This window comes from Tursiops truncatus, chromosome 20 (genome assembly GCF_011762595.2).
Source record: "Tursiops truncatus isolate mTurTru1 chromosome 20, mTurTru1.mat.Y, whole genome shotgun sequence".
Taxonomy (NCBI): Eukaryota; Metazoa; Chordata; class Mammalia; order Artiodactyla; family Delphinidae; genus Tursiops; species Tursiops truncatus.
In genome coordinates, this window is record NC_047053.1 from 56,808,844 (window position 1) to 56,835,477 (window position 26,634).

The 26,634-nt window shown below is 50.9% G+C and overlaps 1 protein-coding gene across 1 annotated transcript in view; it reads left to right on the forward strand.

Annotated features, from left to right (window-relative positions):
* RGS9 (regulator of G protein signaling 9) overlaps nucleotides 1-9,851 on the forward strand; it is a 64,985-nt gene extending 55,134 nt beyond the window's left edge. Inside the window, exons 18-19 of the mRNA XM_073798383.1 lie at nucleotides 7,590-8,047; nucleotides 9,432-9,851. Of these exons, the coding sequence (XP_073654484.1) occupies nucleotides 7,590-8,047; nucleotides 9,432-9,582 (609 nt within the window). The 3' untranslated portion in view covers nucleotides 9,583-9,851. The remainder of the gene's footprint in view (nucleotides 1-7,589; nucleotides 8,048-9,431) is intronic.
* Nucleotides 9,852-26,634: the final 16,783 nt, after the last annotated feature.

Below are 26,634 nucleotides of genomic sequence, written 5' to 3' on the forward strand. Positions count from 1 at the left end.
GGATGAGCAGGTACCGACCTTCTACATCAAAAAGACTCACTCAGCAAATTAACTGAGCACCTATTATGTGCCAGGCATTGGTGAATAAAATAGACATGTTCCCTGCCTCATGGAGCTTATAGTCCAGGACTGACACAAAAATAAGGAAGCCAAGTGTATCAGGTAGCTGCTGCTGTGTAACAAGCAAACACACAACTGGAGTGGTATAGAAGAATAAGTGTTCATGGCTTATGCATATGGGGTCATCTTTGTGGTTCTGTTGATCTTGGTGGGGCTCCTTCCCACACCTGGTGAGGGTTGATCTGTGGCAGCCTAGGCCGGGATGAGTTGAAGGATTCTGCTCACATGTTTCTTATCCTTCAACAGCCTGGCCTGGGCATGATCCTATGAGGATGGCAAAATTGCAAGGGAGTCGGGGGAAGCACATAAGATTCTTGAGATGAAGGCCTGGAACTGGTGCCTCATCTTAATAACCAAAGCAAGTCACAAATCCAGCCTAGAATCAAGGGCTGGGGAAATCGATTCTACCTCTTCAGTGAGAGAAATTTCAAAGCCTCCTAACAAAAGACAGGGAGATGTGGAGGGCTGAAGAACTGAGGCCATCCTTGTAATCGGCAACTCAAACAAAAATCTGATAAAACCCATAGAATGTGCTTTAATGCACACAGTGCCGTAGTAGGGAGGATGCCGCGTGTGTGGACTCGGGGACTTTCTGAGGTGGCGGCGGATAAGCAGAGGATGAAAAAGATTTGGCCATAGAAGGAGTGCAGGTGAGGCAGGAAGAACTTTCCAGGCAGAGGGAGCTGCATGAGCAAAGGCCCAGAGGTGGGAAATGGCTCAGACTGAAAGGCCAGATGAAAGGAGCCTGGTAGACAAAGGGGCAGTGGTACAAGATGAGGTCCAAGAGGTGGGCAGGCAGGCCATTGCGGGCTTTCCAGGCCATTGTAAGAGGTTTGAGGCTCTTGGTTTCACGTTAGCAAAGGGATTCTATTACTCTCCCCGTCTTCCCCAGTCATAGCCTAGTTTACACTCTGGAAGAGCAACTACAGAGATGCTTGGTTCATCTCTCTTTTGAAGAATGCTGGAGTCCTCCAACTCAGGGGGAGCGCCTCAAGCAGAAATTTCAGGTGATGAGCCATTGTAAACTGAGTGACATGAGGGAAGGGACCGTATCTCACTCACTATTTGGAACCTGATGCTTTATACCTAGTGAATTCTGCATAAACATATTACATACATGGATGGATGGATGGATGGATGGATGGATGGATGGTGGGTGGAAAGAGCCCTGGGTTTGGACAAGGCCTCTTAGGCTCTTGTCCTCATTCTGTCGCTAGCCATGTGGTCCTGAGCAGGTCACTTCACCTCTCTGCTTCATAATTTTTGAAATGAGGGGTTGGGACCAGATCCATGTTTCTCAAACCAGAGTCAGTGAATTCCAGGAGCATACCCAGCCTGGGCCATCAATTTTACTTGAAGATTTGCAATGGGAGGGAAGTTAGATAGTTTTTTAAATTTCACATTAAAATAATCATGAATATATTACGAATTAGACTGCAAGCTGTACATGAATTTTTTAAGATAAAAGCTGAGACATCAAAGATATCTCATGCCTGGCTGTGGTGGACTCGGGCTTTTGCCCTCAGACTCCTGGGAGAGCATGGCTGCCCAGTTCTCCTGCTGTTTGGCCTACTTCCGTGGGAAAGTTGGAGAAGCATGGAACTGGAGGTATTTGCCCTCCATCCTAGTTACCCCTGTATGAGCTGAGGTTACACACCTAGCAAAATGGTGGTAGGGTGGTGGGAGAGTTGAAATGCACCTTGAATTCTTCAGGACACAGAGTATGTCTTGTTCATCTTTGACTCAACGATTCACCAGCCCACTCCTCACTCATGAGACGTGTCTGCTTCATGTGCCTGTCATCCTCCTGCAGAGTGCCCAGTGCTCTGTGTCAGACGCATTGATGGAAACCGTCTCAGTGTCAGACACACAAGAATCCCCAGTCAAAGGAGAGGCACAGACATGTCAACAAAGTAGGTTATCGTTCCTTATTGGACGGATGAGTGCTTCCACATTACCCTTCTGAAGGAAGGGAGATGACACATGGCTTCACTTCTGGATGTGTTCCACAAGTGTATTCTACATATTTTTTATTATTAAAGTATAGTTGGTTTACAATATTATATTAGTTTCAGGTATACAACAGTGATTCAATATTTTTATAGATTATACTCCACTTAAACTTATTATAAAACGCTGGCTATATTCCCTGTGCTGTACGTTACATCCTAGTATCATTTCTTTTATACCTAGTAGTTTGTACCTCTTCATCTCCATCCACAAATGTATTTTAAACACCTGTTTTGTGTGAGAGCCCATGGCACAGATGCAAAAATGGACGAGGTGTTCTCTGCCCTCAAGGGGCTGACAAGGGTACATGGAGGCGACATAGGCTGGGTGGTGTGCAACACACTAGCGGAGCACAGAGATGGGGGGGAATTGTCTGGCCTGGGGGGTCGAGGGGGATCCACCAGGAAATTCTCATGTTTGGTAGAAAGGAGCCCTACCCAGTTTTGAGGTTTTGGAAGTGTGTCTGCTTCTAGACTCCAGCCACTGGTATCTGCTCCTGCCAGCTTTGATGCACTAACAGTAGCCCCACAGGGTCCATCTGAATCTCAAATGGTGTAAAAATAGTATTTATTTGGACAATAGTATTGATACATTTAAATTACTATGATATTCTCTATCCTGCCACGTACTTAGGCACCATCTTAATTCCACTAATGCCGTATTGTAAACAGCTTGAGTTTCTCCACCCATGTGGTGTATATCTGATGCTAGAATGTAAGTTATGCCGTAAGGTACCAGGATTCATTTTCAGGCTTGGCTTTTAGAGAAAAGACTGCTTTTGTTGTGAGGGTTGAGTGGAAATACAAGGGCTAGGGAGCAGAGTGCTTAGGAAAATGCCTGGCACATAAGTGCTCAGTAAATGCCAGCTGCCGTGGTCGTCATCACAGCCATCATTATTATTACCATCACCACCATCATCCCCATCATCCTTACCATCACCATCACCACCATCATCACCACCATCATCACCATCACCACCATCATCACCACCACCATCATCACCATCACCATCATCATCACCACCATCACCATCATCATCATCACCACCATCAACACCATTATCACCATCACCATCACCACCATCATCACCATCATACCATCATCACCATCACCACCGTCATCATCGTCATCACCATCATCACCATCACCACCACCATCATCATCACCATTACCACCATCATCACCATCACCATCATCATCACCATCACCATCACCACCATCATCATCACCATCATCACTATCACCACCATCATCACCACCATCATCATCACCATCATCACCATCATCATCACCAACACCATCACCATCATCACCATCACCACCACCATCACCATCATCATCACCAACACCATCACCATCACCACCATCATCACCGTTACCACCATCATCATCACCATCAACACCATCACCATCACCATCATCATCACCAACACCATCACCATCATCACCGTCATCACCATCACCACCGCCATCATCACCGTCACCATCGTCACCATCATCAGCATCATCACCATCATCGCCATCACTGTCGTCATTGTTGTCATCAGTATCATCATCACCAACCCTAGTAGCTTCATGGTCTTAAAGTAAGCTTGTTCTTCCTTGCATTTGTCAGTGTTGCCCAGTACAGTGGTTCATTATTCTTTAGGGCATTTCCTGAGGTGTATTTAAAGGCTTGTTGACCCAAACCATCTTACTTTCTCTTCTCTCGCAGAGTCTAGCTCTCCAGGGACCATTAGGATATATTTGAGGGGAAGAGAGTGGGGAATTGATGTCACGTCGTGTGTCTGCAGTTCCTAGGAGAGGGCTGACCAGCAGCAGCGTAGTGACTGGTCAGTCCATGGGTCCCCAGTTTTGTCTGTTCAAGATGGGAAGGTCTTGTGCTGGGCGGTGGCAGATGAGCTGACCGGTAGGAGAAATGGGGTGTTCGCCCACATGGATTTTTCCCCACGGGGCCAACTGTGCTCATTCGCTTTTGGGGGCAGCAGGGAAAGGGTGAGTGAGAGGGGCTGGGAAGGGGGGGCTGGTGCATGGCATGTGGCCCCCGGAAGGTGGCCCTCTCCACCTACCTGCTCTCAGGAAGTGGCCACAGGGTCTCCTGCAAATTCTCAGCCAGTTTCTGTACGGAAAGTGAGTCGCGTCTCTGCATCATCTGCTTTGCTTTTCATTGAAAGCCTGTGCTCGTGTTCTCGTGCCACCGAACGCGCTCCGTGTCATGCTCCTTCTGCAGCAGAATAAAACAGCAGCACAAAACAAAGCCAAGCACTGCTTCACTGTGTCTGTGTTGTGTCATTTCTTTGCCACGTGCCTCGCACGCTGCTGCTTTGCTGCTTCACACCCGTGGTGGGTATGGGAGGGGCCAGGGTCGCGGTGGGAGTGTGTAGAAAAAGGCATCTTGCTCAGAGTGTCCAGGGCCAGTCGGGCTGATGCCTGTTTGCCCAGAAGAAGGGACTTTATCAGGCCAGGTAAGTGAAGCAGGACAGTAGCCACCTTCCTAACGTGTCCTGTCATTCATCCTGGAATAAAGCAGGTGCTAGGCGGAGGAGTGGGGTGGAGAGGAAGGGCCAGAATTGGGCGGGGGGATGTGGCGGGGCTTGGCTGTCCTAAGCTGTATCGTCTTGGTCGAGCTGCATCATCTCCATGAGCCTCTGTTTTTTTATCTGTAAAGTGAGGATTATAGCAGGAGTTGACCGCAAATTCTGAGTGAGTGGGATTTAAGGTAATGAACTGGGGGTGGGTGTGTCCTCGCTTAACTCGATGGCTCTCCATCTCTCTGAATAAAGCCTGGTTCCTAGGTTGGCGTTTTGGCCCAGGACCCCAAGTCCCATACAAAACCCCCAGGCTATGGGCTGGCAGCGTGGATCAGTAGGAAAAGCAAAGCCTTTGGGGTTACACGGACCTGGAGTCAGAGTCTCATTTGGTCACTGTATTAGTTAGCGATCCCCAAGGGACAAATTAGCACCAACAAGCACCATTTACCGGCTCATAGGTGGCCAGGTGAGACTGGGCAGGTGTCTCTGTTCAGGGTACACAGTCAAGGTGTTGCAAGGCTGTGTGTGTTCTCCTCTGGAGGCTCTTCCACGTTGTTGGAAGGATTCCGTCTCTTGTCATGGGACTGAGGGCCCCATTTTTTTTGCCAGCTGTCAGCTGAGGGCTGCTCTCAGCTTCCAGAAGCCGCCCGAACTCCTTGCTGCACGCTCCCCACCCTCCATCTTCCAAGCCAACCATGAACTCCTCCCTCGTTGAATTCCTAATCGTGCTCCGCACCTCTCTGACTTCTGTCTCTCTGGCTTCCAGACTCAGATTTGAAGGGATCAGGTGATGAGATCAGGGTCGCTGGGATAATTCCTTTTAGAGTCACCGATGCCGTATGCCATAGCCTGACCTTGGGGATGACTGCCCCGTGGCATCCACAGCTCACACCCATCCTGAAGGGCAGGGGCGGGCATCTTGGTGCCCCCTTAGAGTTCTGTGTTCCACACTCACTGGTTTGTGGTGGGAGCATGGGGACGGTCCTCAGTATTCTGGTCTCTAAAATGGGGTGGTAATAGATGCTTTGCGCACCTGGCACATCGTAAGTGCTTCATAAACTGCAGGGCCGTACACCTGACAGTCACCTCCCAAACCCTTCATCAGGGCCCAGCCATCCCTCTTGTTTTTCTCCTTTGCAGACTGTGCCCTGTAGGACACAGGTGTCGGAAGCGCAGTGCACAGCTCTGCGAACTTACTGGGTCTTGCTTACTTGCAGAGCATCTCCTTCTCACAAGCAAAGTTTGCGAGACAGACTTTGCTTTCCCTGAGTGCCCCCCATGAGGTTCTCCTCCAGTGGGCTGGGGTGGGCCTGGGATCTGCATTTGTAACGGGCACCCTGCGTGATTCTGACCTGCAGCCTGCACTGAGACATCCGGCTGGCGTGACACACGCAAACGACGGAGCCAGTGAGCATGGTTTTGCAAAATCTGCTCACCGTTCCCGCATTCCTGGGGCTTGGCTTCTGGAAGCCTTGGTTTCCTCATCTGTAAAATGGGCATAATAAGAGTTGACTCCTCACCGAGTGGCTCTGGGAGATAAATGCAATAGTCCACATAAAGTGCTCAGCCCAGAAACTCACATTTGCTAAGCTGTCACTGCGTGTTAGCAATAATCACGATGATGATTAGTGTAATAACCCAGTGGCCTCGGCTCCGGCCTCAGCTCTGGTTTGTCGGCCTGTCTGAGCAGTGGAACAGCATCAGTGCCTCCGAGCTGCTGTTTCAGAACCGAGTGTTGCTTGAGCTTCAGGGAGCCGGTGGGAGAGAGTGGAGACCGCCCTCCCCAACCCCGGCGGCAAAGGTCCCTGTGGCCCCCTGGCCTTGCTTTTCCTCTCAGGGCTGTTCTCGGATGTGCCCTTCCCTCTTCAGGTCGGGACCAGCACACTCCCCAGAAGCCAGCAGACTCCAGCTCAGCGCCCGGAGCTGCCCTCCTTGGGCCCCAGGGCAGTGCCCAGGCCCCCGGGGGCAGGTGGCTCCCTCTAGGCGGGACACCTGTGTGGCTGTGACAGTTTCAAAGAGGGTTTTTCTTCCCTGGAGGCATTTCTCTCTTGGAGGCAGTGTCGGTCCAGCTGTCCCAGGAGCCCTCTCCCCGCCAGGACCAGCACAGCCCCCAGCTCCATCCACACTGGGCTTTGATGTGGCACATGGCCAGGGCAGGCCTTCGGGGTGACAGGGGGGACACAAAGCAGGCCGAGGAGAGGTGAGAGCAGAGAGCTTTCCTGCTGAGGATTCGGATTCTCGCTTCTGCCGTTAGCTCAGATGAAGCTCTCGGGCTCCTTCCCGACAGCCTGCCTGACCCCACGCTGCTGCCCCCTGGTCGGCCCCCGTGGCCCAGGGAGGCTGATCTGCTGACCTACTTCCCCTTTCCCCACCGATAACCTCCTTGTCTGTGTTTCCAGGCTCCTTCTCCGCGGAAGGTCCAGGTCCTGCTGCGCTGCCTGCGGGGAAGGGCATGGGAAAGGGTGGGCGCAGTCATCCCCAGGGGTGACCCGCGGACGTGGGTCGGGGCTCAGGACAAGACGGGTGGTCTTAGGCCTGGAAGGATCAGCTCTCCTCCTGGCACCTCCGCTGCTCTGTGAAAAGGGTGTTAGATGCCTCCCGACTTCAGGTGGTCCCGAGGATGGAGCAGGGAGGGCATGATGGACGGTGGGTGCAGGCGTTGCTCGTTGGGGGCGGAGTCCCAGGCTGATTGGAAATCCAGCCTGGCCACGCCCCGTGTCCCAGGCCTGGAAGAAGGACCGTCTGTGCCCTGGGATGCAAACCCCAGCCCTGGGGACGTGGCCAGGGCTTGGGGACGGGCAGGCCCCTTGGTGGGAGGTCTGTGTGCGGCGTGCCGTCGGCCCAGGTGGCTGAGTCAGCCGAGCGCGGCCCGCGGGCCGTGGACCGGCCACGCCGCTCACTACGCGCTCTCTCCCTCCTTCTCCGCAGCCGGACCAGCGCGCGGCCCCCAGCCCTCACCTGACCGTGTACACCGGGGCCCCCCTGCCCCCCTCTCCGTCCAGCCCCCGCTCCCCGCGCTGCCGCTCGCCGCGGAGGCCCTTCCCCTCGCCCGGCCGCTTCCTCCGGCGGCCCAGCAGCACCGTCTGCCCCTCGCCCATCAAGGTGGCCTTGGAGGGCTCCCCGGGCGAGGAGCCGAAGCGGGAGGCCGCCCGCGGGCGCTCGGATGCTGAGACCGGCGGGGCCTCCGCGGACCAGCCGCGGCCCCGGGCCCCTCCCAAGGCCCGCGTGGCCCTGTCCCTCGGCCGGTTCCTGAGACGAGGCTGTTTGGCCTCCCCGGTCTTTGCCAGGCTCTCCCCCAGGTGCCCCCCTGTGCCCCACGGGAAGGTGCAGCCGCTGGGGGAGGCGGGCCGGCAGCTGCCACGACCGAGGTCCCGGAGAGCAGCCAAGTAAGGATGGAGGGTGTGTGTGTGTGTGTGTGTGTGTGTGTGTGTGTGTGTGTGATGGAGGGGTGTGTATGTGTGTGTGTGTCTGTGTGTGCACGCGCGGGTGTGCGTGGATGTCTGGTGAGGACCGAGGCTCTGTGGTCTGGGGGCTGTGGGGGCTGGGCTAGGGGGGCAGTAGGGGGCTGGGTAAGGAGGATTCTGGGAGAACAGATACAACCCACAGGCCCATTAAACCCCTCGGCCTCTGGGTAGTTTCCAGACATTCAGTGCTGCCCTCTCCTGTCTTTCTGAGGAAAAGGAGAAGAGTGTCTTTCTTTTCCATCTTCTTTTCCCCTTTTTATACTCTTCCACCCACCCTGCTCCACCCCTAAAACGTTAATCTAATGAATCCATCGCATTTTTTAAAGGGCCGGAAAGCTCAGTGGCAGCAGTGGGACCCACAGATGGTGCTGGGGCCCCGCACTCCCTCCCCTCCCCCACCCCCTCCTGCACACACCTGCCCGGTGGCTCAGAGGGGCTGCAGGGGTGCTGACAGTGTCCAGTCTCTGCGCAGGGGCAGCCCCTCTAAACCCCATCGTGGGTGCTGCTGTTCCCACCTCTGAGGACCCCCTGCCCCGAAGCAGCTCCTGGGTGCAGAACAGAAGCTCTGAGGGGCGCTTGATCGCTCCCGGACCAGGGCAGAAAGAAAAGTTACAGACAATGCAAAGCAAAGAATCAGCCCCCATCTTTATTTGGTTTTGGGGGGAGACAGCAGGTGGGGGGGCAACCTTGCACCAACCAACAGGCTCCTGCATTGGGCCCTGCCAGGTCTGGTTGAAAGAAGGCGCCTGCTGAGGTCCTAGGTTGCCATGGATACCCAAGTATCCGGCTTCTGCTGTGCACTGTGCATCTGGGGATGGGGGAGGGGAGGGGTCAGGATCCAGGGCGAACATATCTGTTGATTCCTCCCAACTGGCTCTGCTGAGGGAATGTTCTAGCTTTGTGGCCACAGCCAGGCCACACATACAGGCTTGGGGCTTTTAAAACCTCTGTTCTCAGTGGCCACCACTTCATGAGAAGGCAGTTTAAAGGGGCTGAGATTAAGTCCCGGCATGTTCTATAGGAACATCCTGAATTCATCAAAGCCATACAAACTCAAAAGCCCCTTGAAAATGAAAGTAAAGCATTTTCTGAATTATTCTTCATTCAGCAAGAAAATAGGAGTCTCCCTCCTTCCCCAATGAAAGTCTCCCTCCTTCCCCAATGAAAGGGATCCGCCCAGCCAGTCCCTGCACACACAGCCTTTGGCAAATGCACCTGTGTCCACGCCCCTTCAGGGATGTCAGGGTGAGCTGGGGACTTGGTGACCTCCTATCCCCACCCACCTGCTTTCCTCTTGTGCCTGAAGCTTCTTCCAGATCAAAATGGATGTGCCTACGGGGAGCGGGACCTGCCTGGTGGACCCAGAGGACACGAGGACAGGAGAACGGAGTGACCAGGCCATAGAAAAGGAGGTCATCTGCCCCTGGGAGAGCCTGGCCGAGGGCAAAGCTAGCTGAGCCCGGGGCCTCGGGCTAGGCAGTCGCTCCTGCACACTCGGCTGGATGGGGCCGCGGGACATGCTTGCTCTAAACCAAAGTGCATTAAGATCGTATTTGGGGACTGGAGAGACAGGATGGTTGGATGATGGAGAAGAGTGCTCTGGCTGGGCTCCCCCTGGCCAACCCCTTCCCTCGACCCGGACCCTTGGTCAGAAGAAAGGCATGTGGACCAGAGGACTTGACTTGCCGCCTTAAAACCGATAAAAGGTTACCTTGTCAAAGTGTTTTTGGATTGGAATGTTAGTGTGTGTCTGGTTTTATTAGCTATTTATGAGATAATCTCAAGTCTTCTTTGGTTTTCTGGACAAAGGGAACTGAATCACTTCAAAGAACTCCCTCCCTGTCTAAACTGGTTTTTATGTGATGCTCTCATCAACGGCCCCCCCCCCCCCCCCCGCCCCGGGAGGAAGCCCCAGGCTGTGGCATCACACAGGAAGAGGAGGCTGGGGAAAGGCATCCTTCTAGAATGCCAGGTGTGCTCCGATCCCCCCAGAAGCAGAGGCCAAGATGGGATGAGGTGGGCAAGGGGATTGCTGGGGGAGACACCTGTGAAGGATGATGGGTGGAGGCTGGAGAACAGGGTGAGGGCTCTTGGACCGTGGTGCGGGGCTGACCTCTGGGGAGGCGGTGGGCAGGGAGTCTCAGATAGCGGAACATTTCCAAGAAAGTTTTGGCCAGGCTGCCCGGGTGTCCTTGAGCCTGTGTCTTGTGAGAATGGTTCTGCCTTAGGACCCCCACCAAGCAAGGTCATTGGCTGGGAGCCCCTGTGGGCAGCCTGGCCGTGGTGTGGACGTGCTGGGGACCCTCGGTCCATTGGGACCCTCGGTCCATTTGCCTCTTGAGCGCACATTTTCACGTCCGCTGCACGAACATAGGAGGCACTTCTGGAGGTTTGCGCCTCGGTGCGCCCCGCCCACCTCTTCTCCAGTTATTAACTCCACACGCCTTGATGGAGCCCCAACGAGCATTGACGGAGCGCCCCCTATCGGTGCAGTCTGCGCTGAGCCCTTGTGGACTCAGCTGTGACTTCTCAATTCGTGGAATTCATCTAGAGCACCGGTTCTCAGCCAGGGTCCAGCTCTGCCCGCAGGGAACCTTGAGCAGGGCCTGCAGACATTTTCAGACGCCATGACTAGGGCGGGGAGTGATCCCGGCATCGAGTGGGCAGAGGCCAGGGACGCTGCTAAACATCCTACAGTGCACGGGGCAGCCCACACCCCATGACAGAAGACGTTCTGGTCTAAAATGTCAATGCCGCCGTGGAGAAGCCCTGGAATAGGAGTTACGGGTGACGCCCTGTGCTGCTCGACACTGCCATTGGTTTCTGCCCAAAGCCCTGAAATGTTGCCCCAAAGGGTCCCGCTGGGCTCATACTTGGATTGGACAGTGGGTTGAGATTAAGGGTTACATGGTGAATAAAACATTTCTTAAAAGTTGCCTGGAAAGTCCTCATAGGAAAAAAGATAGGAAGTGATTTGCCAAACCCTCATGCTCTCTTCACTTTTAATCGTCAGCTTCATCAGAATCCAATTAGCAGGTAGGAGCCCCTCACTTGCTTTTAACCTCAGACAACTTACCTTATTTAGCCCATAAGTACTGGGGCCGCTGAGCCATCTCTCTGCACGCCTCTAAAGATGAACGCAGGTAGGTGTGTGCCCAAGACCTCGACTCACTGCCCCTGCAGGGAACACAGATGCTTCACCCCTGAAAGGGTGTCTCATCTTAGATTCTGCAGAATCCACTCTTCGGGGCTCACAAGAGTCCCTCGTCTAAGGGAAAGGAAACATTTCTCCCAGAGAGTAAGTGAAATCGGCCAGATCTTTCTTGGAAGGCGAGCAGGCCAATTAATTTGATGCCTTTACTTGCCAAGCTCGTCTACAGTGAGATTAAAGGCAAATCCATACCCTACCAGCAGCCAGTGTGTCTCGAAATCAGGAGGATTTCAACCCTGGACTTGCATACTTGTGTTAGGCGGCTGTACTCCTAGGCCCCCAGGGTCCCACGGAGAAACAAAGCCCACACGCTCCCAGCATCAATGATGGGAGACTGGAGGATTCCCGGGTTGGACTAGGTGAGGTCCGGGCCAAAGAGCAGTAACAAAGAACGCTGGAAGGGAGGCAGTGGTTCACACGTGGAGGAGTTTCTGTCTCTGTCACATCCTTGCTCAAAGGCAGGAGGCGGCCCAGGTGAGTGCGCGCCCAGGAAGAGCGGAAATCCAGGGACCGAGGTGTTTCCACCTTGCTGCTCCACCCCACCCCCACCCCCGGCGCTGGTATGATTATTCTCTGTCTTGTCTGGACATTAGAATCTTCTGGTCCAATCAAGTCAGAATCTGGAAGTGGAGCCCTGGCATCAGAGGGCTGTTTTAGAGCCTTTGCCCAGGTGATCCCAAGGTCCAGACAAGGTGGACAACCACGGCCCTGGGGTAGTGACTGAAGCTGATTCACCACCCCCATGTCCGTGGTCATGCCTGGAAGACAGTGGGAAGAGAGGAGGGGAGGGTGTCATTTCCACCCACCTCCCATTGGCCTGTACTTGGTCACGTGGCCACACCTGGGTGCAAAGGAGGCTGGGAATTGTAGTCTTTCGTCAGTCCAGCTTGTGGCCAGCTGAACTTCCGGAGGTTCTAATACTGGGAAGGAAGGTGGGGAGAACGGATATTGGTGGACACATAGGCACTCCCACACTGGAATGGTTACACTGGCTTGGTTGGGGGATGGGAAAATGGGAGGCTGCAGGAGGTGGGGCAGGAGAGGATTGGAATGCTATTTAGTTTTTAGGTAGCCAAACAGTTTGTAAATATCTATGAAATGCAGCCATGCTCTGTCCCATGGCTGGGTGGCTTTTCATTCATTCAGATGCAATGCCTGTGAGGTGCCAAACACCACGAAAGGGGGTAGGAAAGCTGCTTACCTGTGGAGCTCTGTTTTTGCTCAGGAGAAGCGGGGGAAGTTGGGTCTGTGGGTCCTCGGTGGAGCGTAGGGTTGGAGATGCTTGAGCTCCCCTGCGCCTTTCCAGCTTGGGACGGCTCCTTGATTTCTGTGAACCCAAGGTGATCATTTGACTTTCTTCCTAGGGTTATTTGGAGATACATAAAATGAGGTGAGACACATGTAACTTTTTGACTGTTCAGAACTTTATAGGGTGCAAGAAGAAAACAACTGTATTTCCCCCCCAACACACACACACACCCCATTCTCCCTTTATTTTTATTTTTTTTTTTTGCGGTACGCGGGCCTCTCACCGCTGCGGCCTCTACCGTTGCGGAGCACAGGGTCCAGACGACGCAGGCCCAACGGCCACGGCTCACGGGCCCGGCTGCTCCGCGGCACGTAGGACCCTCCGGGACCGGGGCACGAACCCGCGCCCCCCGCATTAGCAGGCAGACTCCCAACCACTGCGCCACCAGGGAAGCCCCCCATTCTCCCTTTAAACCTACACTGTGCATTCTTTCTTTTCCTAACCCTGAATGAAAGCTCTGGGGAGTCCCGTATCTTTTCTGGTCCCTTTCAGAAAACAAATCCTCCAAGCACTGTCGGTGACAAAAACCATCTCGATCTAATTCTGTTTGCAGTTCAAACGTTAGCGTAATGAGCAAACTCAGCACTTCGTCCAGAGGTCCAGCTCCTTCCTTCCTGCAGCCTCTGCGCTGCTCCGGGCTGGGCCGCCTGGGGTGCCCGGGCTGCGGAGACAGGGGTCAGCTTCTTCCCTCTTGTCTGCCCTGCGCTTCTTTTCCTCCTTTCCCGCTCACTGTGGAGCCTCTGGCCCCTGGAGCGGGGAGGTGGGAGAACAGGGAAGCACTTAGTTGACTGACGCAGAAACCACCCGTCCTGCTGACTCTTACTTGGGTGGGGGGTTTCCTCGATCCTTGAGGGCTTTCTGGCTTCAGCTTCCATAGTGAGAAGGGACCACGAGTCCCCTTGCTGGTTGCATGAGGACCTCTCTGGGCCCTTGAGCGTTCCCTGGTCCACATCTTAGTTGTGGTCACGTCTCCGGTTGCCTGGGGCGAGATTCAAATGGCTGCAGCCACTCCCTTCAGTGCAGCCCCTCCAACGCCAGCATCCTTTTGCCCCAACAGGGCACCTGGTCCTCCCTCCGTCCCCTCTGCTTCGTGGCCTCAGCTGACCTTCACTTTCCTCCAGTCCTGCCCTTCTCACTCTGGAGCACAGCCAAGCCCCCTGAATGGCCCTGTGACACCCCCTCACTTAACTGAAGAGAGGGCACAACCGCTCTTCCCCAACAGGCTGGACTGCAAGGATGCCTTTTGGTCCACCAGGTGGGCACACCTGTCCAGCACCTTGTCTGGACTTGGGCGAGTGGTGGGCACCTACCGGTTTATTCTCAGTCTTTGGGGCCACAGCGGAAACAGAGACAGAATCCCGTTACCTTTGTCAGAGTTTTGGGAATGTGCTTACTTTCCTCCTTTTGACAATTGACCACCAGGGCCATTTCTCCAGGAGTCCTCAGGCGTTCGTCCCTTGGCCCTCTGGGGAGGGGACCATCAGTGGCCCCCTGGAGGCTGTGAAATCGTTTATCCTTAGAGGAGACAATGCTGCCCGTTGCTAGTTTTAGGAAACGGAAGACGGACCGTGACGTCTGCGTCAGCCGAGGGCTCTGGGGCCCCAGGGTGCAGAGAAGGCGAGCTGGGGGTCTGTGTGTCTGGGGACACGGGGCCTCCATCCCCTCAGCCTCAGAGGCCCCGCCCTTCGCTCTGGGGACAGTCCCCTCCCCACACTTCACCAGAAGGGGGCGTCCCAGGCTCATGGCTCCCCAAAGAGAGGCGGCTGGGCTTTCCCCTTAGGGATTCAGAGACCTGTTGTGGAGAAAGTCCTTTGCTTGTTGGAAAGCCGGATTGGGGTGGCGTGGGGAGCAGAGGGGACTGGGCTTCCCCACGCACCCCGTCCTCAGCCCCAGAGCCCCCGGAGCCGGCGAGGTGGGAGCTGATGGTGGCTGGGGGGTGGGGGGTGGGTCGCCGCACGGTCTCCTGGCTGCTGTGCCCTGAGGGGATGAGGGGCCTGTGACCTGTTTCTAGAGGCTTCGGATAAGTGTTGAGACTCTGCCGAAAACCTCGTGCAGAAAGAAAACTCCCTCCCTGGCCTGTGGACCACGCCAAGTGAATGCCTCCCTTTGAGGGTCATCTCTCCGTGTCCAGCTCCAACTCCTGGCACCGCAACCTGATTAAGCCCCCTTCATCTCCCCCTCCTCAGCCTGAGTGATTCGTCAGCTCCTCCGTTGAGCAGGTGAGGTTGGAGGCTGGGGCATCCGGAGGCGCCTGCGCGGGGTGATGTACGGGGGTAATAAATGGTGTCAGAAAACAAGCTTTTTCCACTTCTGGTGGGAGGGCGCTGTATGGCCACACGTTGATGACGAATGCCTCTGTCTTCCTTCGATTCTTTCCCTTCCATCCCTCATTATTTAATTAATTTATTATTATTATTATTTTTATTTCTTGTGGCACGCGGGCTCCGTAGGTGTGGTACGTGGGCTCTAGAGTGCAGGCTCGGTAGTTGTGGCGCACAGGCTTAGTTGTTCCGCGGCATGCAGGATCCTCCCGGACCAGGGATCGAACCCGTGTCCCCTGCATTGGCAGGCAGATTCTTAACCACTGCCCCACCAGGCAAGTCCCTGCCTCTGTCTTCCTGATACCAAATGTTTAGGGAGAGGGGGCACTGCGTGTGAGACAGTGTGCTGGGGTCCAGTGAGATTCGACTGACGTGACCAAGCCCATGCTCTGGGCTGGTCCTGGGCAGAATTCCTGCAGGACTCTGCTCAGAACTTTGAGAAAGAAATCCTTTCTCCATCTTCTAACCGGCTCTTCTTCCTCAACCCGTAGGCAGCCGCCAAGCTGTGTTGTCCTGACGTTCCCTGTCTTGGGGAATTAGGGCTTTGGACAACCACAGCTTCCAGGCTTACCTGAAAGAGTCCCTCCATGAATTCTTGCTTCATTTCATTCTCACTACAGCGCTGTGGGGGAGAGCACCTCTACCTTCATTCTGCAGGTGTGATTTCCCCACTTGTAACAGGTAGAAGCACTCCAATGGAATCTAATGCACCTTATTTTCTTTGTGGGTGTGTTCATTAAAATTCAATTTTGGAATTAAAAATCCATAAAAATACAATGAATACCATGACCAACATCCATATGCACATGACCCAGAATTAACTCATGTTAACATTTCGCCCAGATTACTTCTAATACTTAATAAAGAAGCAGAACAATACTTCTATACTCCTCCCTGCGTCCATCCTCCCTTCCATCTTCTATGTCAGCAAAAATGAACAGACAATAAAGATATGAACGGATGCTTAACACCACTAATCTTTATGTAAATGCAAGTTCAAACCACAACGAGGTGCCGCCTCACCTCTGTTAGGAGGGCTACGATCAAAGACCCCGGAAAACAACAAGGGTTGGCAAGGATGAGGAGAAATGGGAGCCCTTGTGTATTGTTGGTGGAAACGTAAAATGGTGCAGCCGCTCTGGAAAACAGTAGGGTTGTTCCTCAGAAAATCAAAAAACAGAATTGCCATATGGTCCAGCAATTCAGTTCCTTGGTCTACACCCCCAAGAACTGAGATCATGGATTTGGACAGATATTTGCATATTCATGCTCATAGCAGCTTTATCTGCAAGACCCAAAGGTGGAAACAACTCAAGTGTCCATCAGTGGAAGAATGGATAACTGAAATGTGGTCTACCCATACAGTGGAATTTTTTTTTTCTTTTTTTTTTTTTTTTTTTGCGGTAGGCGGGCCTCTCATTGTTGTGGCCTCTCCCGTTGCAGAGCACAGGCACTGGACTCGCAAGCTCAGCGGCCACGGCTTACGGGCCCAGCCGCTCCGCGGCACGTGGGATCTTCCCGGACCGGGGCACGAACCCGCGTCCCCTGCATCGGCAGGCGGACTCTCAACCACTGCGCCACCAGGGAAGCCCGATACAGTGGAATATTATTCAGCCTTATGAAGGAAGAAGACGCTGACACAGGCCACAACATGGATGAACCTTAAGGACATTACACTGAGTGAAGTAAGCCAGTCGCAAAAGAACAAATACGATATGATTCCAGTTATATGTGGTCCCTGGAGTCGTCAAATTCATAGAAACAGAAAGCAGAGGGGTGGTTGCCAGGGCCTGAGGGTCAGAGGGGAATGGGATAGAGTTCCAGTGTGGGAAGATGAAGAAAGTTCTGGAGATGGATGGTGGTGAGGGTTGTACAACAACGTGAATATACCTAATGCCACTGAACTGTTAAAATGGGGCTTCCCTGGTGGCGCAGTGGTTGAGAGTCTGCCTGCCGATGCAGGGGACGCGGGTTCGTGCCCCGGTCCGGGAGGATCCCACATGCCGCGGAGCGGCTGGGCCCGTGAGCCATGGCCGCTGAGCCTGCGCGTCCGGAGCCTGTGCTCCGCAACGGGAGAGGCCACAACAGTGAGAGGCCCGCGTACTGCAAAAAAAAAAAAAAAAAAAAAAATTGTTAAAATGGTAATTTTTATGTCATGTATTTTACCACCACACACAAAAATGGAAAAACCATTTGTACCACAAGGGCCATATGAAAAGAGGCTGTTGGCTGGATTTAGCTCCAGAGTCAAAGTTTGCCAACCTTGATGTTATTATTAGTACCATTACGGTTTTAAACAAATGAGTCACTGTGATTGTTATTATTGTTTATTATAGTCAACGCTGATTTAGCTTCAACTGCATGTTTACCCAGCTCTTTGCTCACCGTCACCCCTAGGATCCCACTTCCTCTTTCCAGGTCCACTTTCTTTTTACTAGAGTGCATCTTTTAGTGATCTTTCATCAATGGTTTTGATTAGGAAACTGAGTTTTTTGTCTGAAAATGTCTCTGTTTTACCCTCATTCTTATTGTACCCTAACACTATTTTTTTCTTTGAGTATTGCTTTAATTTATTTTTTATATTTATTATTATTTTTTTATTGAAGTATAGTTGATTACAATGTTGTGTTAATTTCTGCTATACAGCAAAGTGATTCAGTTATGCACGTATATATATATATATTCTTTTTTTCATATTCTTTTCCATTATGGTGTATCATAGGATATGGATATAATTCTCTGTGCTATACAGTAGGACTTCGTCGTTTATCCATTCTATTTGTATAATAAAAGCTTAAATCTGCTCATCCCACCCTCCCACTCCATCCCTCCCCCAACCCCCTCCCCCTTGGCAACCACCAGTCTGTTCTCTATGTCCACGTGTCACGATTTTTATCATTACCATTAAATGATTATTTAGCGGAATAAAGAATAAGTTGAGTAATTTCCTCTCTGCATTTCAGATATTATTTCATCCTTCTGCCCTGTCTTGCTGCTGATGAGAAGTCCAATTGTTGTTATTTTATAGATTTTCTTCCCCCTTTCACTTCCAAGAAGAGGTCTTTATCTTGAGGGTCCTGCAGCTTCCCTGCCGTGTGTCTAGAGGTGGGCACGCTTCTGTGTGTCCTGCTCAGGATGGTGCTTCTTCAAGCTGAGGAGTCATGTCTTGTTTCCATTCTCAAAATTCTCATCCACTGTCCTTTGAGTAAGGTTCCTCTGCCCTCTCTTGGCAGCTCCTATTATATGTTTGTTATACCTTAGGGAGAAGTCCTGTCTTTTATCTGATCCCCCTTTTCCTGTCCTGGGCAGCCCTTCAGGTATTCCAGCTTGATGGAAGGGACCTAGGTCTGATCCACCAAGTCTCTGAGCCTCCTGTTGTTCTCCCCCAGGGCCTATGTAATTGTTATCTTCATTTAGTATTATTTCTGCATTTTATAACAGAAGGGAGTCCGTGTTAGCTCAGCTGTCCTGTTGCTGGAACTAGAAGTTCATCCGGGGTCTTCTTTTCCACTGCAGCACAGCTGTCTGACATATATATATATATACACACACACATATAGATAGATATGTATATATACAATATAACATATATAATATATATTATATATATGTATATATACAATATAACATACATAAAATATATTATTATACACATATATTTATAAGTATACATTTCATATAAATTCTCAAATTATACTATTTCCCTCTCTATTGTAGCTCCGTTTAAACAGGGATCTCTGGCTCAAGAAAATGCATCTCCAAACTTAGAACTGTGGTCACCTCAGCGAGCTGTGGATGCGATTTGGTGGCAGGGAGATTTATACGGAACGTCTTGTGAGGCTGACTGTGGCTCTGGCCCTGCTGTAAAATGCCTCTTTACTCTCCACCCCAGATGCACAGATGAGTTTATACCATCCACTTTCATCATTCCATCCACCCATCCATCCACCCACCAATCCACTCATCCATCCATCTATCCAACCATCCATCTGATAGCATCCACTTGGACCCACCAATGTGATATGAAGCCTATTTTAAGCTGAAAATATCTGAACAAACAGCAGTAGCAGCAAAAACCTTACCTGATTTTTTTTTTCTTTCTGACTTAAAGCCTCAAAAATACAGCTGCCATAAATCCCCTCTCTGGGAGGTTTACAGCCAGAAAGGAGATGGACCACTTGCACCTGCCTGAGAAATCACATAAACAAAGCCTTATCAAAACTTTGCATACCCTTTGCTTGTTTCTCCTATTTGTTTCTCGTTAGTTTCCCACCATTTGCTTCCCCTTGAAGTCCTAACCTCCCTTTTGATTAAGATGACATATAGACCCTTAACTAGCTGTTCAGGAGCCATTTCTTTGGGTGCTCTCATGCTCATGAATAAACTTTGTCTTTTCTCTGTCAATCTGAGAATTAACCTCCCTTAATTAATCTGTTAATCTGTTCTTTTGTCAGTTAATTTGCAGGCCCCCAAGCAATGGACATAAATTGGTAGAGGGAAAAGGTTTTTCCTTCCTATCATTTCCATCCATCCATCTATCCAATTTCATAGGCCAACTAGGCATTTGGTATGTTGCCATGAATAAAATTAGGTCCTGCTCTCAATAATTTATAGTTTAGCTGGGAAACATACTTTCAAACTAAGAATTAGAATACACTCTATTAAGGGGGTGGGGGGCAGAGCATCACAGCTAGAAGCCCACTGCCTGGTGCACAGCACCTCCGGGCAGATCCAGGTTCTACCCTTTCCTAGCTGAGTGACCTTAAACATTTGATAAAACTCTCCAAACTTGGTTCTCTCATCCATAAAATTGGGATCTGTGTGATACCTGCCTCATACAGGGGTATGAAAATTATGGGAAATGTTATGTAAAAAAAAACTCCATTCAGTGCCTGGTACCTAGTGAATGCTCAATGACTATTTGCAATTTTTACATGCAAGGTTGTACTGACGCAAGGAAGAGCCTTCATAAAGTCTTTCTGACCCCAGAATGTGGCTCTCTGTGAGTTGGGCTTCTGTGGGGAAGGATTTCGTTCCCTTCAGGAACATGTGAAACACATCAAAATAATCTCAGAGCTCTGACCTTCAATAAAATGCAAAACAACGTGGTGAGATGTTATCCATATAAAATGAGAAGGCATGGAATGAAGGAGACACCCATCTCGGTGAGGAGCTGGCATAAAACACCTTCTGGGATCCAGTTTCTAGAAGCCCAGGGAATGAGGACAGACCAGAGCCTATTTCAGCCAGCAGGGAAGCATGGCTCCCTATTCTGGGAGGAGAGCAAGCTTCATTCCCAGTAGGGCGCAAACCTTTGACCCAAGCCGTTAGCTTCTATTATGCATTGATATGCTATTAATTAGACGTTAGAGAGACTTAGGTTATGGGTTTCTACTTGCCTTGCAGCATCCCTGGTGCTGGTCCTTCCCTGTATTAATCCTCTATACGCTCTCATTCTTTGGCTTTGAGGCAAGGAGAACTTGAAGCATTTGTACTGCATATTACTCTCACCTCAATCAGTTTCAACAAAGGGGACTTCTCCAGGGCAGGAGTCATGTCTATAACCTCATCTTTGTACAGCCCCCAAGGCAGTACCACATTTAGTTTGGGGTTTAGGGGGTTGAGGATGTCGGGTCACCTATTAAAATAAAAATCTCCTGATTACACAGCAAATGTCCAGATACGTCACTATGCATTGAGACTAATACTGTGAATTGGTGACCCTAATATTACCTCACTTTTACATCACATATTACTTTCTATTATTTTTATTGAAATAGGTGAAAAGTCAATGACTTCACAGCAGTTATGGGTGTCCAAATTTTTATGTCTTTAAAAAAAACAAAAATCCCGTGACTTCTCCGGTGGTCCAGTGGTTAAGACTCCCCGCTTCCAATGCAGGGGGCACTGGTTCGATCTTGGTCAGGGAACTAAGATCCCAAATGCTGTGCCGTGCAGTCAAAAAAACAAAAAAAAACCCCTAATGGTGAATTTACTGAAACGTTAGTCATGCTGGATTCGGTTGGGCCCTAAATGCAATGAATGGAATCCTAAGAAGAGGAGATGATACACAGAGGCACACCGAGGGAACTTGAAGACAGAGGCAGAGACTGGAGCTATGCAGCGACAAGCCAGGGGATGCTGTGAATCGCCAGGGCAATCAGAAACCGGAAGAGGCAAACAAGGACACTCCCCAGAGCCTTCAGAGGGACACTCCGCTCTGAAAACAAGGACACTGCCCTGCCTGCACCTTGATTCCAGACTTCTAGCCTCCAGAGCTATGAGAGAAAGCATTTCTGGTATTTTAAGCCCCCTAGTTTGTAGTACTTTGTCACAGCAGCGCTGGGAAACCAATACATTTAGTTTGTATCATGGTTTGATTATTCTCCTGTAGATGAACTTTAAGTTGTTTCCAAGTTTTCATGAAAACAAACAATGTTGCAACCAACACCCTGGTGCATTCCTCTCTGGGCACATCTGCAAGTACCTCTCCAGGACAGAAACAAAAAAAAGAATCCCTGGGTTAAAAAGTATGCATATTTTAAAGACCAGTCCACCATAACAAATTGCCTTTTTTAAAAAAATTTTTTGGCTGCAGTGGGTCTTCGTTGCGGTACGCGGGCTTCTCATTGTGGTGGCTTCTCTTGTTGTGGAGCACGGGCTCTAGGCGCGCAGGCTTCCGTAGCTGGGGCGCACACGGGCTTAGCTGCTCCGCAGCATGTGGGCTCTTCCTGGACCAGGGATCAACCCTGTGTCCCGTGCATTGGCAGGTGGATTCTTAACCACTGCACCACCAGGGAAGTCCCCAAACTAGCTTCTTAAAGCTCTGTACTAATTCAGATTTCTACCGACCTGAAGGTCTGCGGACAATCATTTCCTTGCACGCTAGCCAGAGCTGATATTGACACTGTTACATTGTCTGTGCTGCACCTACTCAGCGCTGAGACCGCCTGGGCTCCAGCACTGTTTTCTAGAGTCTAGGGCACGAGGCCAAGTGTGCTGGGGCCTCAGTCTCTCTGAGCACCCCGACCCTTGGGGGACAGGACAGTGGGGACGGTCACAGAGACTGAAGGGCATGTGCCTCCCCGCCTCTCCTCTGGGGCATCCCAGCCTCGCTGGGGCTGTGGGTGTTTGGTGTTTGGTGTCACTGTCACCCGGGGTCCCAGCCTACAGCTTAACAGGAAGCGGAGGAGCCTTTATTATGACCTCAGTTACAACGCGTTTTGTGTTGTTTCAATATGTGGTTTATTTTCCCTAGAAGCAGCGACGTCCTTGGGATCACGTACAGGTCAGTCATCTTTGCATGGATGCAAAAGACACAGAAAGGTCCGGTTCCTGGAGGGTAGAGGAGTGAGACTCTGTTTCCAGCCTTCTTTTGGGTGTGATTCCCTTGAGGCTGCTGGTGCCTCCACATCTTCCCCAGCAACAAACTCTATGTCTGGAGCCGTAAGTGTGACCCAGACGTCACACTTAACAGGTTTCAGGGTATCAGTTACCAGGTCGGGCCGTCCTGACCCCAGAAAGTGACTCAGGTCCCCCGAGTGCACGCGGCACGCTCATAGTGGGAAGACCCACCCGGGAGAGGCTGGCTCCAGGGTTGCTGAAACAGGAGAGGCGGGTTCTGCGATGACTGCTTAAAATTCGTGTTGCCATGGCAGCGTGGCATTAGGCCACGGGTGATCCGGCTGCACAGAGCTTTCATCTCGGGGAAGGCAGGGTTTCTTTTGCTCTCGAGCTGGTTCCGAAGGGACCCTGCCTTGGGGTCAAGCTTTGGCTTTGCTCTTGCGCCTGGGGGTTGTCCCAGAAGTGAAAAGCTGGGGACGAGAAGACAAAGAAAGAGGCCCTAAGAAGTCATCTAAGCCCTGAGACTGAGATTCTAGTCTGGGGGTGTTGGCCGGAAACCCTCAGGGCAAGAGATCTGGGTCTGAAGAGAGAGCAGTTGGGCGGGTCTGTAATGAGGGATGCGTCTGCGCTGCTTGACTTGTGAGGAAACGCCAGTGAGCTGGTGTGTGTGTGCGCTTAGCAGCTGAGCCAGGGAAGAGTTCTTTATCCACACATGTGTCCTGGCTCGGCAAGTCTCAACAACCTGAGTGATTTAAGGGTTCACTGAACACCCGTTACGAGGATTTACTGCATGGCTGCTGCTGGAAGGTGCAAGAATGGATCGCATGGCCTCAGCCCTCAAGGGCTTTCGGGTAGTCAGAGCGCTAAAACCTGCATTAAAATGATACAAAGCAGAATGAGATCAATTGCCTGGGGAGCCCAGAGCTGCAGAGAAGGGAGAATCACCCCACTGGTACCGTCAGGGGTTCCACAGATGAGCTTAGGTTGAAACTTAAATGATGGGAAGAGGAGAAGGAAAGGGTTCCAGTTCTAGAGGGACCCACAAGGACAATGCGGTGGCCAGAGGGTAGAGGGGGGAAGCATTCCAGAACAGTGAGGAGCTCAGTTTACTGAAGGGCCAGGAGGAGGTGATATTGTAACTTAGTTGGACCCCAGAGCGGAGCTCAGGAGGATGGACTTAACTTGACAGGTGATGGGAGAGTCACAGGAAGCTTTTGAGCCTGACAGTGGCTGATCAGAGCCACACTTTGGAAGAATAAATCTGGGGACAGGGTTTGAGATGGATAGAACCACAGCAAGCTTGTGAAGTCTCCATAGGGCTGGAGAGGTAAGGGGACTGCACAAGGGTGACAGCAATGGGACTAGAAAGGAAAGAGCAGCCCAGAGGTCCAACAGGCGTGAAACGTGACATCAGGGGAAAGGAGAGGGTGAAGGCAAAGGCGCTGAGACTGGGGAACCCTGTGAGTTAGAGAACGGAGCTGCCTTTGATGGGACCAGGAAACCAAGAGGAGGAAGTGGTTTGGGGGAGATACATTCATGACGTTGAGTCTGAAGACGCCGAATGGGTTCCTGGGAGAGGAGACGGGAAGGGTGATGTAGCTTTTGTGGGCTTCCTCAGAGACATGATGGGAGCGTTGAAGGCCTGGTGTTCGAGGAGGATATTGAGGGACAGAGCAGAGGGAGAGAAGAGAAGAGATTCAAGCGCAGAATCTGGAGGAGAATGAAGTGAGAAAGGGCCAGAGGAATGCGGAGGGTGCCTGGCAGCACTGAGGACCCACTGGTGGTTAGAGACCATGAGTGCACGTTGATGGTGCCCAGGGAGGATGTGTCTTGTGTGGCCACTCGATGTCACAAGAGTTTTCATAGGCAAATGCCTCAGCCCCACCACTTACTTATGTGTCTAGATATGTGTTCGTTAGTCCTCTCTCCCTGTAGGCTGACTCTGCATATTTGACCTCATAAGCCACATTTTTGGTGACTTTCAACTCTTTCTTCTTTTTCCCAAGACAAAACTGAAATTCCCTGGTGTTATCACTCCTATGTAGAATACAGAAAAAAATGCTTAGTCCTCAAACAACTTTTTCTTTCACCTTTCTCTTCACCCACGTGACCCACCATGTATGATGAGGGGTATACAGGTCATAATATTATTTTTTCCTTCCCTCATTGGTATTTATGATCATCTACGTTCTGTGTGTATCTCAGTGGTTCTTAAACTTGGCACTAAAGACCTTTTTATTATTCCATCAACATCCTGGTGTCCATCAACAGGAGAATGAATAAACAAACTTTGGTATATTCATACAGTAGAATGCAATAAAAAAGCAATAAAAAGAAATGAACTATTGATATATACAACAGCATTTCTAAATCTTGATATGAATTTAGAGCTTAAAAAAATTTCTTACAAAGTAATTCCACACCTAGGAGTCTAGTTGGAGGAAATTATCTGAAATGCAGTGTTATTTCCTAAAGTAAAAACAAACAAACAAATAAAAATCCCCAAACAAACAAACAAAAACTCCCTAGCACTTTAAGTACTTCTGTAATATTGCCGTTAAAATTATTTTCATAGGGCTTCCCTGGTGGCGCAGTGGTTGAGAGTCCGCCTGCCGATGCAGCGGAATGGGTTCGTGCCCCGGTCCGGGAGGATCCCACATGCCACGGAGCGGCTGCGCCCGTGAGCCATGGCCGCTGAGCCTGCGCGTCCGGAGCCTGTGCTCTGCAGCGGGAGAGGCCACGGTGGTGAGAGGCCCACGTACCGCAAAAAAAAAAAATATATATATATATATATATATTATTTTCATAGGTGACATTTAATGGTGTTAGAAAACGCTTGTGATAAATGAAAATAGAAGATAAAGCGGACTGTACAATACGCATTTAGCAATAGACAAATGCAGTGAAAAGGTAAATTGTGCGAGGTAGTTTTTTGGTTGGCTTATTTGAAGAGCATGCCTCATTTTTCCCTTTCTCTGCATTATTTCCCCCCGTAGAACAGTGGTGGCAAATTGTTAGTCATGGGCTGAATTTGGCCCACAATCACATTTGTTTGGCCTGGTGTTTTAAAAACAAAAAAGATTTCCAGTATTTAAAAATTGAGATATTTTACATATAAATTCTGATTTTCAGGTCCTCTTGAAGATCTGGCAACAATGTTCCCACATGGCAGCTCCTCATTGGAGCTGTGTAGTGGCTCCCACAGGAAATGCGCCCTCCGATCATTTTTGTTCTCACTGGTGCCTCGTGTGCACCACCTTGCCTCCACAGGCGTCTGCTTGTGCCATCCCTGATTACATGCTGAATTTAAACCTTGGATTGTATCAGAGCATCTTTTCCTCAGCCATACCACTTCAGCCCTTTGCCTTCAGCTATGGACTTTGTTACTGTAATCACTGCAGGCAGTTGTTGAGAAGGTGGCTGTCTGCAAGTCACAGGGTAAATGTTTCTCTGCACTCAATGCTAGAACATACCTCTGCTTCTTTCCAGCTATGTTTTCTTTTTTTTAATCCCATGGATGCCTTGAATCAGGTGACCAATCATGGCTCTCTCAGCACTGGCTTCTGGGAAGATCAGAGCCAAGTTGTCCGTAAAGTACAGTGTGTCAGAGCCGCGCAACACGTGCTGTATGTATAGAGAAAAGAAGGGAAGGAGGTGCATTTGAGCATCAACAGCAACAACATAGCTGTTTTCCTAAAAGCAGACCCTGAGATGGAGATTCGTGTGCAGGTGATTGACTATGGAAGTGCTTCCAGGAGAACCTGGTCAGGGAGGGGGAAACAGGATAGGGATGGGGAGGAAGCCGAGTCAGAATGCAGTCTCAGTGTAGTTAAGAGTAGCTGCAGTCTCCTCCCACAGGGAAGCTCAGGAGTGTAGATTATGCCTCACCACATGTTCTACTCCTTCGCGTATAGTCTGCCCAGCCACCTCTCCCTCTCTGCACACTCAGGCAAAGCAGCGCCAGGATCCTGAAGGTAGCCCTTCAAAGAGAGTCACAGGTGCTGGTGGTGAGAAGCAAAGCCACACTGGACCCAGGAGAGGAGCTCCAGAAATGGTCGGAGGAATCCGTGGGCTCTCAGTGGAGCACCAGAGTCCACTCCCCAGTGATCATTTCTGAGAGGCAGGCTTATGTGTGACGATTACACTTTCTGTACATTTTAGTAATGTTCAGATTTCTACATGATTAGAATATATTATTTTAGAATTGGAATAAAGACTAAAATAAAATGTTAAACCATCTCTTGATACTATTTTCCTCTGGCTACTGGTCTTTCTTCTTTCCCTCTTTGATAAGCTCCCTTTAAAGAACATTTAAGATAAATTT